We start from the raw sequence: 12,539 nt of genomic DNA on the forward strand, positions 1-12,539 counted from the left end.
GATATTAGGTCTTGCCAGTGTGTTTTAGATCATGTCAGTGTGTTGGATATAACAGTGTAACGTTGTTGAATTTTAGGTCTTATCATATTTGTTGAATATTAAATCTTGCCATTTTTATTTTGTTAGATATTTTTTATCATATGTTAACATTTGTCATTTAACTGAATACTGATATTAAATCTTTTTTATTTTGTTGGATATTTTTAATTATTTGTTAACATTTATTGTCACGTAACTGAATATTACGTCATGTAACTGTTGGATATTAAATCTCAATATACAATCTCTAATCAACTGAATTTAGCTATTGATTAAGTATTTTTCTCTATATTAGAAAGTATTTACATCTCGGGACCCCCCCCCCTTCGGGTCTCATGCAGTTGACGCCTATGGTGATGACGGTGTCAACTGAGAATAGGAAATCCCTGTATGTTTTCTAACTTACCTCCCTGTCTTTAGAACGGTAACGCAACACGGCGACAACATGACTGTTATATAATACGAGCCGACCCGCTGCGTATCATACGCTGCTATTTAGTTTTTTTTTCTACTTTTCAGTAATTTATAATTTGTGAATTTGACAGTACCAATGCTGCCACTGAAAATATTTGCTTAAAAACACTAACCCCCCCCCCCCCCCCCCCACGTGAAAGCAGCCTCCTCTTAGTTACCTCCTCAAAATCGTTTCAAACTAAATTATCTGCCCCTAATATCCAAACCCGTCTCTATGATTGTAAAATGTAAACAGCATGAACCACAACTCACCAGACCATGTGAGGGGGTGGGGGGTGGTAGCGATAGAGAAGAAGAGAGGGGACTGTAAGGCGCGCTTGCAGCTTGTTTTCTAACGGCTCCCAGAAGAGAATTATATATATAGATTATATACAGTATACAACATACAACCTACAAAAAAGCGGGCGTGGAGATCACGATTTCACCATACCAGGATACAGGATGGCCTTGCTGTTAGTATCGCGTCTATAAAATAGAAAGGGGGGGGGGGTAAGATCAGTAGCGTACGCAGGGGGGGAGCAGGGGGAGCGGCCGCTCCCCCTCTGGCCATTTTCAACAAAGTGGCGCCTTTTTGGAAACTTTTTAAACTCAAAGTTTTAAACAATGATATTTGTTAAAAAATATTTTTGGTCGGCACATCTATGTAAATCACAAGATACCTCTACGGTAGTACCACTTGGCAAGAAGGGTGTTAAGTTTAAGGTAACTGTATAATGTATTTGCTTACGAATAACTGAATTAGAAAATTATACATAAAACCTCACATATAATTACTTTAAATATACAGTTTGAATCGTGTGATTGATTTTTAAAAAATTACAATACAGAAACAAATACAACTGATGTGGCACCTCTATTTAAATTTACTTATGAGCAAACTGCGTAGTGTTGGGGAAATTTTGACAACGTCAACAACGTCATCATGATGAAGTAGTAGATCTAGTATTCTTACAGTTTGGGCGATAGTGATTACGATTACAAAATATATGAAACAGTTACAACCCCCCTCCCCCATGGACCCCTCTGTAAAAAAAATATTGTTATAATACCACCGCTACTTATTTAAATCTATTTCTATAATATATATTTGTGTAATATATATGGGCCTATGTATGTTTAGAACAGTCATCTAAAAACTGACGCTATGTTTACTTTGAGTTGGTTATCTCCCCCCCCCCCCCCAACACTCACACACACACACACACACCTCACCACCACACTTGTGTAGAGCGACATTAATGTCACACCTAGGTATACACTGGGTTGGATAATTAACCTAAAGTGAACGGACAGTGGTGAATGAAGTTGAACTCACCACCCCCCCCCCCCAACCCAACCCAAGCTGATCTGTTAAGTACATGTAGAAAAACGCGTAATGATGTACCAAAGTACCATGCCGCCAGAAAATTAGCTTTTCAAACGTAAAAAGTTTTGAATATTGTTTTTGCAATTACCAGTAAAAAGGTATGTGATCAATACAAACTAAATTATCTGCCCCTAATTGTCCTCACCAAACCCGGCTCTGTTTGTAAACATTTAGAGTGAACCACAGCTCACCAGACCATGTAGGGGTGGGGTTGGTAGGGAGCGCGTTTACAGCTTGTTTTCTAGCGTCTCCCAGAAGAGAATTATATATATAGATGCTGTTATTCCGAATGTTTTTCAATTACATCGAAAAGCGTGGTTTTATACCAACTCTGATTAAAAAAACTTTCATTATGCTGTAATACTTTAGCATTTATGATGACGATATATTAAATTCTGATTATAGACAAAAACGTTTTATTAACACGAATAGTGTTAAACAATTTCATTATATTCTAAAGTAATTATTTATTTGTTTTGACATTTATAATTAAATGTGTAGATATATACACATTTATATTAAGAGCGTGATTATTTCCCCTATTTCACTTGTCTTAAATAATTTCCCAGGAATTATTATGTAAGAATTTTTTTAACAAGAATTACAAAACAGATTGTGTTACGTTCATTGTTTTTAGTTGTAGTGTGTGTATATTTTTTTTTGTTTAGATTGATACAATTTTTGTTTTGTCGGCCAACATTGTGTGTTTTTTTCTTATTTCTTCAGAGTGCTACTTTCAATTTATTTTACAGTAATGACATACAGCTAGTAATTATATATATATATATATATATATATATATATATATATATATATATATATATATATATAATAAAATACACGTAGGCCTATATAGAACGTGTTACAAATTCGGCGCCTTTTTTTGCTCTTTTCGCTCCCCCTACAACGAAAACCTGGATACGCCTCTGGGTAAGATTAAAAAAAACCCTGATAAAACCAAGCACTTTCAGTTTCGATGACGTCACTCTTTGTATTTTAAACTGTCATGGGAGAGATTTGGGGGGGGGGGGGTTATTTCCCATTATTTCCCACAGAGTAGGGGTCCCAACTAGTTTGGTGGTTGTTGCCAACATAATTGGGGCTGTGTCCGATTAATTAGGTTGTGTACAAAGTTGCTCGTGCATAAATCTTTGTTAGAATTGATTAAAATCTTTAATTAAAATTAGTTACTGCAAACGTTGTTTTTAAATGTTTTCATCTAATTGTTTGTAAGTGATCTAACTGTAACAGGAAAGTGTCGCAAGTGATCCAGTCAACAGGAAACAGCTGTCCTTTAGGATTCCCGGCGTACGAGAATAATCTGAATAGCCTCAAAGAAACAACGCTATTCAATGGCTTCTCACATCACTGACGCTTTAGTTGCATTTTACTTCTCAGTACATACATTTTATAAATAGCTTTGAAAATAATATTCACAAAGAAGCGCGTGTTGTGGCAATCATCTAAGAAATTAATTACACTTCCCCTTTTACAGTAAGAAGTGATAGATTTAATTTAAATGGTGTCTCGGCATTTTATAATCATGTTTTATAGGAATCATTTAGAAAATTAAATACACTTCCTCTTTTACAGTAAGAAGTGAGAGATTTAATTCAAATTGTGACTCAGCATTTTAAAATCAATTTAGAAACGCACGTACTTTGCTTCACTTTGAATTTTACTTACCAATAAAGGAAGGTTATTGATTTGTTTCTATGTAACATGTTATATTTTCAGTTTTATTGACATATATTTACCCAATTCTCACATACTTATCTGGCATGATTACTCATATCTGGCAATGGTAAAACAACGTAAGCAATGTTGACCATTATTTTGTCCAAAATTAGAAAAACCAGAAACATTGCCATTACTCAGTTTAAGAGGTCATAAAATAATTATATTTTATTTTGTTGTATTTTTGTTTTTTTGGAATATATTTTCAGATACAGATAGTTTTATTGTATTAGGGAGATTTTTCCATATATTTGCACCAGAATAGACGAAGTTGTCTTCGGAGAAAAAAATATAAAAAGATGGGTAAACACATTCGACGTTTCAATTTTGTGTTGTAAGAAAATATGTAAGTTGAATAAGGAAGGGCTGATTTGTGAAATAGTTTATACAAAAAAATTTCTTTAGTATATATATATATATATATATATATATATATATATATATATATATATATATATATATATATATATATATATATATATATATATAGGTACTCTAGAATGTACAAGAATCATTTAAAACTAATCTCCTCTTAAACTAACACGATTTTGATCCAAGCTAGTTAGAAAGTAACTTTTAAAAAGGTCATTTTAGAAGATGAATACAATTATGCCTAGTCGGATCATTGTCTAACCCTAGATGTTAGTAATTGAAGATTTTATTTTCTATTTTAATAAGCAATGAAGTTGTTGTCGTTTTGAGGTGTAGTAATGAGCATTGGGTTTTTTCGGGGCGAAGCTGCAGTTTGTTGACGTTTGCCCAGTTGACCAGTTGTAGCACTCACTCAAGTGTGTGAAGAATGCTGTCCACCCAGTTGACCAGTTGTAGCACACACTCAAGTGTGTGAAGAATGCTGTCCACCCAGTTGACCAGTTGTAGCACACACTCAAGTGTGTGAAGAATGCTGTCCACCCAGTTGTAGCACACACTCAAGTGTGTGAAGAATGCTGTCCACCCAGTTGACCAGTTGTAGCACTCACTCAAGTGTGTGAAGAATGCTGTCCACCCAGTTGTAGCACCCACTCAAGTGTGTGAAGAATGCTGTCCACCCAGTTGACCAGTTGTAGCACTCACTCAAGTGTGTGAAGAATGCTGTCCACCCAGTTGTAGCACCCACTCAAGTGTGTGAAGAATGCTGTCCACCCAGTTGACCAGTTGTAGCACTCACTCAAGTGTGTGAAGAATGCTGTCCACCCAGTTGACCAGTTGTAGCACACACTCAAGTGTGTGAAGAATACTGTCCACACAGTTGACCAGTTGTAGCACCCACTCAAGTGTGTGAAGAATGTTGTCCACCCAGTTGTAGCACCCACTCAAGTGTGTGAAGAACGCTGTCCACCCAGTTGACCAGTTGTAGCACACACTGTGTGAAGAATACTGTCCACCCAGTTGACCAGTTGTAGCACCCAGTTGACCAGTTGTAGCACACACTGTGTGAAGAATACTGTCCACCCAGTTGACCAGTTGTAGCACACACTGTGTGAAGAATACTGTCCAGCCAGTTGATCAGTTGTAGCACTCAGTTGACCAGTTGTAGCACTCACTTAAGTGTGTGAAGAATGCTGTCTACAATGATGTGCAAAGATGTATTGCCAGATAACATCTCGTACTGTTCAGCGTATGTTATGGAGTAATGGAAGATAGTTTATTTATACAAACGAAAAGAAATGGAGCTAAGATAGAACCTCGGGGAAACTCCCATGGTGCCCCTTTTTGAGGATATGGCATTTAGGTTAACTTTCTAAACCCATAGCGATTGAAGTTGACAAAATAATGCTATTCTATGCAGCCTATTTAAATATATAAATGTTCATAGTTTGGAAAAGAAAGACAATATAGCAATTGTCCTGCATTTATTTGGGTCATCAATGCTACCTAGTGTGGCGATCTTTTGTATGTTTAAAATGCTATTTTTTTGGTTATGCAAAGATTATAGAAATAAGTCAATACTTCAGAAATTATGTACATAAAATCTTTATTGAATATTTCATTGAGTGAAAGTGTTAAAGGTTTTAGAGATCTGGGGCTATGATAAACTTCGCGAGCAACGATGAGTAGAATTACAGAAACGTAACTATGGACTGGTTGTTGGCCACTACATATGTTATAAAGTGGTTGTTGAATAGATTCACAGATATCCTACTGTATATAGCAGTTGGAGTTGTATTGTTTTTCTGATTATATGGGTTATAGCCGTCCATAAGGAGTTAAGTTTGAAAGTAATGTATTACTCTTTCTTGTTGTGTATATGTGTTTGTGTTGGTGGAAACTGCAGAGTACACCAGAGGGGAAAGAGAAAATGTGTCCTTCGCGAGTTCTGCCAACAATTTTCCGTTTCCATTCTGGCTTATTCGACCCAGGTCGACAAAAACTATGTGTCTCTTACTGGTGAAGAACGAGACACAATCAAGCTACAAACTTCTAAAAAGTTGAACGATTAGGTTGAAATAAATCATAACTGCCATCCGGACTAAAGGGGCGAGTTGTTAACTGTAACTTGTGTCGGATATATGTTGCGCGAAAAAAAGCGTGGTCGAGTCGGTAAAGCTCATGGTTGCTAAACCGAAAAGCCTCGAGTTCGAACGCTCGGGCAGATGAGGCTCGTTAGCTGGGGACAGCCACTCTTCTAGGAGAGACAACTCCAAAATCAAACAACTGCTGCCTTGTAGTTTGTTCTTGGTTGGACAAAGGCTATGGAAGCAAATCCAAAAAGAAAAGCAGGCTGAAATCGGAGTCAATGGCCTCAATGGCGCATAACCAGTTGACACGTAAAGCTTAATTGTGTTGGAGGCGTGGTCGAGTCGGCAAAAAAAGCTCATGGTTGACAAATTCGAACAAAGTCTCGAGTTCAAACCCACTGGCAGATAAATCTCGATCCCCTTCAACACTAATAATTAAGAACGAAGAAGAAGAAGAAAGGTTGCCTTTTTTACTATAGACATTTTCACATTCATTTTACATTGAAAAAACAAGCAACCACAAAACATTTTTAAAAGATTTCTATATGGTCCATTTATTATTTCTCGAATGCAAAAGAAAATGAATATATGTAGTCTTAGTATTTAATTATATATATATATATATATATATATATATATATATATATATATATATATATATATATATATATATATATATAAAACATTTATTTAGACCTATGTCTAGTCTAGGTAGTGTTGCAGCTAGTCGACGATATTGATATCAACTTGGGCGCAAGTTACCAGTTTACCATCAGACGTCACCGTTGCCATGATCTTAAATTCACCATTGACAGGTTCAGAGAATTTTCCTAGTGGGATCTCTAGCTGCGGGATCGTGAAATTGCCCTGAAAAAAAATATTGAAAAAAAAAACATTTTTTGTTGAGGAACACATTTTTCTACTAAACTTAAACTTGAGAGAACGATACACAAACACCAACTACTATGCCTTCTTGCTGTTGACAGTTTTTAAAAATGTTATTCTCGTTTTCAGAAGTTTATTGTGTTTGTTAAATGTTTGCATAGCTCCTGAACTTATGGGCAACACATTAGACTGTATTTAATTAGGCAACTTAATCTTGGTTGAGCCTAATTTTCTTTTGCCACTATAGACCCCCTCCTCCACAAACACACACACACACACACATACTCACACACACACACACACACACACGCACGCGCGCTCACACACACACACACAATTGCTATCATATTAGCTAAGTAAACAAAAGAAAAATTACATTATCTGATGTAGAAATGGAAAAAAATTAATAAAAACAACTGGCCACCATTTAAATTTTTAGCTAATTTAACTTATAAAAAAACCTAATCGGAATGTCTGAACGTTAGTAACAGTATAGTGGAGACAATTCTTAAAATAATAGCTACATAACTGAGACTCAGGTTAGCTAAGCTATTAAAAAAATGTATCTAATATATAAAGCTCAATTCTGTCGTGGGTCTTCGATGGATTTAAGTGTTAGATAATTAAAGTCCTTATGGTCTAAATTTATGAGTTAAAAAATTAATATTGAAAGTTATGGGAAATAATTTTCATTTATCAAACTGAAAGTAATAATTTTCGGCATGTTCATTAAACACAAGTTTTAAAAAAATATCATCTTTTACAAAAATTCTAATTATGTCTTTATTTAGTCCTATAGCACTTTCTTCCCTTTGATAAATTAGGAAAACACAATTACTTCCCTTTATAAAAACCATTGCATTAGTGGAAAAGAATTTACTTTTTTTTTAACACGTTTTTATTAACTCAGCTTCGCGTGGATGTGTTTGTTGTTAAAATTGACATCGAAAATTAGCCCACTTCTGATTGCTCTATAGATCTGAAATTTGGCATGCAGGTTACTTTCGCCTAACAATTTCAGATGCAATCATAAAAACTAGCAATTAGAGACAGTAATTAGCTTAATTTAATTACGCCCAAAGGACCATAAAATTGAGGACATGATTTCTAAAGATACCGACAAGACTGGAGGCTTGTTGACACAGTTACTTCGGCCCCAATCGATGTGAGCGCGCTGGCCGTGATCGTATAGTGGTTAGTACTTCGCGTTGTGGCCGCGACAACCCAGGTTCGAATCCTGGGCGCTCAAGATTTTTTTAGTCCGTGTATTTATAAACACTTAGTCAATTCATACTTAATCAAGTCATTAGATAAAGTAGAAAATAAACTATATAAAAAACTTTTTTAAAAAACACGTTTTTCATGTGTAGCAACGGACTAAAAAGGAGAAAATAAAATACTTAAAAAAAACTTTTTAAAAAACCACGTTTTTCTTGTGGACTAAAAAGTAGAAAATAACTATTTACATACATTTGATGACAAAAAACGTGGGTCGGGCAGATGGGTCGGGAAATTTGATGGTGAACGTACCCACGTTTTTTGTCATCAAATGTATGTAAATAGTTATTTTCTACTTTTTAGTCCACAAGAAAAACGTGGTTTTTTAAAAAGTTTTTTTTAAGTATTTTATTATTACTTTGTTTTGGTGTTGGGAAAAAAAATAATTACATAATTAGCGGGGATCGATCAAGTGCAAATGTTGTAGGTATTTTACGGATAAGCTTGGAGTATTATAATTGTTCATTAAATTGAAACAGGCGCGTTCGTTTAAGTGAGTGCAAAAGACTATGAATAAGTTGGGGTACTATAGTCGTTTATTAAGCTAAAACAGGCGATTCCGCCCCGGGCTAGACTGTGAGCACTTTGCGTTTATTTTCGCGTTAGTGTTTTCTTTGTGTTTAGGTTGGGTTTGCGTTAGTGGTTGCGGTTTGATTTGGTTCGTTTTTGTTCTTTCTTTTTTCGTTTTTGTTTGTCTTTTTTTTGGGTTTGTATTTGTGTTTTTGGTTGGTTTTGCGTTTGGATTTGGTTTGTTTTTCGTTTGCTTTTTCGTTTTTTGTGTGTTGTTATTGGTTGGTATTGGTGTTTGTGGTTGTGGTTGGGTTTGTTGTTAGGTTTTTGTTTTCGTTTGCTTTTTTGTTTGTTTTTTCTTTGTGTTTGTATTGGTGTTTGTGGTTGTGGTTGGGTTTGTTGTTAGGTTTTTGTTTTCGTTTGTATTTGTAATTGTGTTAGCGTTATGTTTGCGTTTTGTTGTTTTGGTTTTGGTTGGTTGTGGTTTGGGTGGGCAATGCCGGGTTTATGATGATTACTAAACACACATGTCTTTAACAGAAAGGTTTTTCACAGAAGCCAGAGCAGGGCCTGGCCGGGACGGCTAGTAAAAATATATATTTCAAATTTGAAAGTTCTCTCCCGCCTAGAGTGAGAATAAAATCACTCACCGCTGGGAAAGGACATTTACAATTGAAGCCGAGTTTCTTCAGAGCATCTGGGCAATCGATCTCCGCCATTAAGGTGCACAGGCCTGAGTAGCTGCATGAGCCCAGGGATCCAAAGCATTTGAGGTGGTGCCAAGACTTAGTTTTTTGGTTCTTCTCCCACACGTTCAGCTTAGCCTGGGGGAAAGAGACAAAAACAAGTACAGTTTTAGGAAACCGTTGTGATGTGAGATTAGCATCTGGCCAACTGACGCTGGAATGTAGGATTAGCGTCTGACCAACTGTCGAGTGACCATTTGCAGTGGTCACTGACCTCCCCATTTGACCACTAGCTCGCCAATTCAGACATTCCCAAGTACCCCCACTACTTAACATTGCTTTCGTTCTTTATAATCAATTTTAATTAAATCTACATTTTTTTTACCTGTAAGGGAGCTCCAAACTGGGATTTGATGGCAATATTTCCGGAGACTTTTGCTACTCCTGGCAGTTTGATCGGATCAGGGGAGATATGTACATTACTCAGTGGAGCGATTTCGGCTTTTGGGTCGGCGCAGTTGTTAAAGGAAAAATTAACCAACTGAGTTTTCTGGGGAAGGTAACCAAACAGTTCTTGAATGATGAAGTAATTGTTCGCAGCTAATTAAAATAATTTTATTATAATCAAGTCTGTAAACTAGTTCTAGTCACTCGTAGATTAAACACTCAAACATCAGTGAAAGATCAGCTCTATAGAATTGAATATTTGAAGTCACTTTAGTCACGCTCAATAAAATCTAACGCTAAATAAAACAAGTAGACTCTTCTATCTCACGCTAAATAAAATCTCACGCTAAATAAAATCTCACGCTCAATAAAATCTCACGCTAAATAAAACAAGTAGACTCTTCTATCTCACGCTAAATAAAACAGGTAGATCATCGTAACAGGTAGCCAACTTTACCTCATGTTTAATAAAAAAAGCAAATTTAAGAAACAGGGTGCTTACCTTGGCCCCGACATTTTGATTTCCGTTGCTCATAAATTTCAGGATCGAATCGGAGCGTGTCTCCATCTCGTCTGTGTCCAAATGGTACCCAGAGGCATATGCCACTAGTGCCAGGACAAAACATAACCTGTTCAAAATGTATTCAAACTTTTTTAACGTTGCCATTTAAAGTAGTATTCAAATACAGGGCTCACGATATGCAGTGTTTCTTCCAGACTTTTTTCTCTGGGGGTGAACTTAAAATTTCAGGGGGGGGGGGGGGCGGACATCAATTTCCGGGGGGGGGGGGGGCGGACACTGTCAAAAGTATATATTTTCTATATAAATACCATTTCGTTCGGGGGGGGGGGGGCGGTAGACTTTCTTCGGAGATGCCTGGAAGAAACTCTGACGATATGGTTTAATGAGCCTACAATGGTAATAATCAGGTCTCCGTCAAAACCAGATTAAACTTTCAACACTTTTTTTTGTCGCCCAAACATCGCGCAGCATATACTATATATATATAGTTATATATATGTATGTGTGTCTAGAATATCCACGCATATATAGGCAGTATTCAGATAATCATCTTCAATTACATATAACCATGATAGAAGTTCTTTTAAGTATGCAGTCGCGAAAATCGTTAGTAGGAAAAATCAACGTGAGAAAATAAGCTGACATATTGTAACACTATAATATAGCCAAATCTCTGACTTGATACTTTCTTGCTTCTACTAATGCTAGTCAAAGTCTCTAAACTTATTATTTTAAGATTCAACACTTTTATACTCAGACAGGGGTTGTAAACTTCTAATAAAACACTAAAAACAAAATATTGCAACAAAACATCAATTCGCTACTACACCTATAAAACAATGACCAACAAACTACTGAAACAAAACATCAACTAACTACCACACCTATAAAACAACGACCAACAAACTACTAAAACAAAACATCAACTTGCTACTACACCTATAAAACAATGACCAACAAAATACTCAAACAAAACAAACAAAACATCAACTCACTACTACACCTATAAAACAATGACCAACAAAATACTCAAACAAAACAAACAAAACATCAACTCACTACTACACCTATAAAACAATGACCAACAAACTACTGAAACAAAACATCAATTACGCCTATAAAACAATGACCAACAAACTATTGAAACAAAACAAACAAAACATCAACTCGCCACTACACATATAAAACAATGACCAACAAACTATTGAAACAAAACAAACATCAACTCACTACTGCACCTATAAAACAATGACCGACAAACTATTGAAACAAAACATCAACTACGCCTATAAAACAATGACCAACTAACTACTGAAACAAAACATCTACTCACTACTACACCTATAAAACAATGACCAACAAACTATTGAAACAAAACATTAACTCACTAGTACACCTATAAAACAATGACCAACAAACTATTGAAACAAAACATTAACTCACTAGTACACCTATAAAACAATGACCAACAAACTACTGAAACAAAACATCAACTACGCCAATAAAACAATGACCAACTAACTACTGAAACAAAACAAACAAAACATCAACTCACTACTGCACCTATAAAACAATGACCAACAAACTATTGAAACAAAACATCAACTTGCTACTACACCTATAAAACAATGACCAACAAACTACTGAAACAAAACATCAACTACGCCAATAAAACAATGACCAACTAACTACTGAAACAAAACAAACAAAACATAAACTCACTACTGCACCTATAAAACAATGACCAACAAACTATTGAAACAAAACATCAACTTGCTACTACACCTATAAAACAATGACCAACAAATTACTGAAACAAAACATCAACTCACGTGAACATGGTGTCAGTTGTAGACTATGAAGAAAACTAGATAACTTGTAGGCTCGATCTTTAGCGTTAGCTGTACAATAGTCTCGCACTTAACTCTTTTTTAGCCGTCCCGATATCTTTTAATCAAGATCCGGCTTTAAAACACAAACCATGATCTCCAGACTGTAGACATTTTAATTATTCTAACTCGCTGCAGCCGTCTTAATTAAGCTTTTTAAAATAGGTTGTAAGTCCAAGTCTAAGAAAAAGTTAGAATTCCACGTAGAGCCTAGATATTCATGAAGAATGCAGGTAGGTGAGCAAG

The 12,539-nt window shown here is 35.7% G+C and overlaps 1 protein-coding gene across 1 annotated transcript; it reads right to left on the bottom strand.

Moving 5' to 3' along the window:
* Positions 1-6,762: 6,762 nt before the first annotated feature.
* LOC131936560 (ganglioside GM2 activator-like) lies at positions 6,763-12,341 on the bottom strand. Its single transcript, XM_059293598.1, has 5 exons — positions 12,237-12,341; positions 10,384-10,510; positions 9,820-9,984; positions 9,399-9,572; positions 6,763-6,942 (listed from the first exon to the last, which is right to left on the bottom strand). The coding sequence occupies exons 1-5, from the start codon at positions 12,242-12,244 to the stop codon at positions 6,799-6,801; spliced, it is 618 nt and encodes a 205-aa protein (XP_059149581.1). The 5' UTR covers positions 12,245-12,341; the 3' UTR covers positions 6,763-6,798.
* Positions 12,342-12,539: the final 198 nt, after the last annotated feature.

This window comes from Physella acuta, unplaced genomic scaffold (genome assembly GCF_028476545.2).
Source record: "Physella acuta isolate Inbredline_101_S28 unplaced genomic scaffold, ASM2847654v3 ptg000180l, whole genome shotgun sequence".
Lineage (NCBI taxonomy): Eukaryota > Metazoa > Mollusca > Gastropoda > Physidae > Physella > Physella acuta.

Bases quoted from the DNA above. Each gene is read 5' to 3' on its own strand.
- LOC131936560 (XM_059293598.1), bottom strand. The intron at 9,985-10,383 runs GTAAGCACCCTG...TACCTTCCCCAG, and splicing joins ATCAAAATGTCGGGGCCAAG to AAAACTCAGTTGGTTAATTT. The intron at 9,573-9,819 runs GTAAAAAAAATG...TCTTTCCCCCAG, and splicing joins AGTTTGGAGCTCCCTTACAG to GCTAAGCTGAACGTGTGGGA.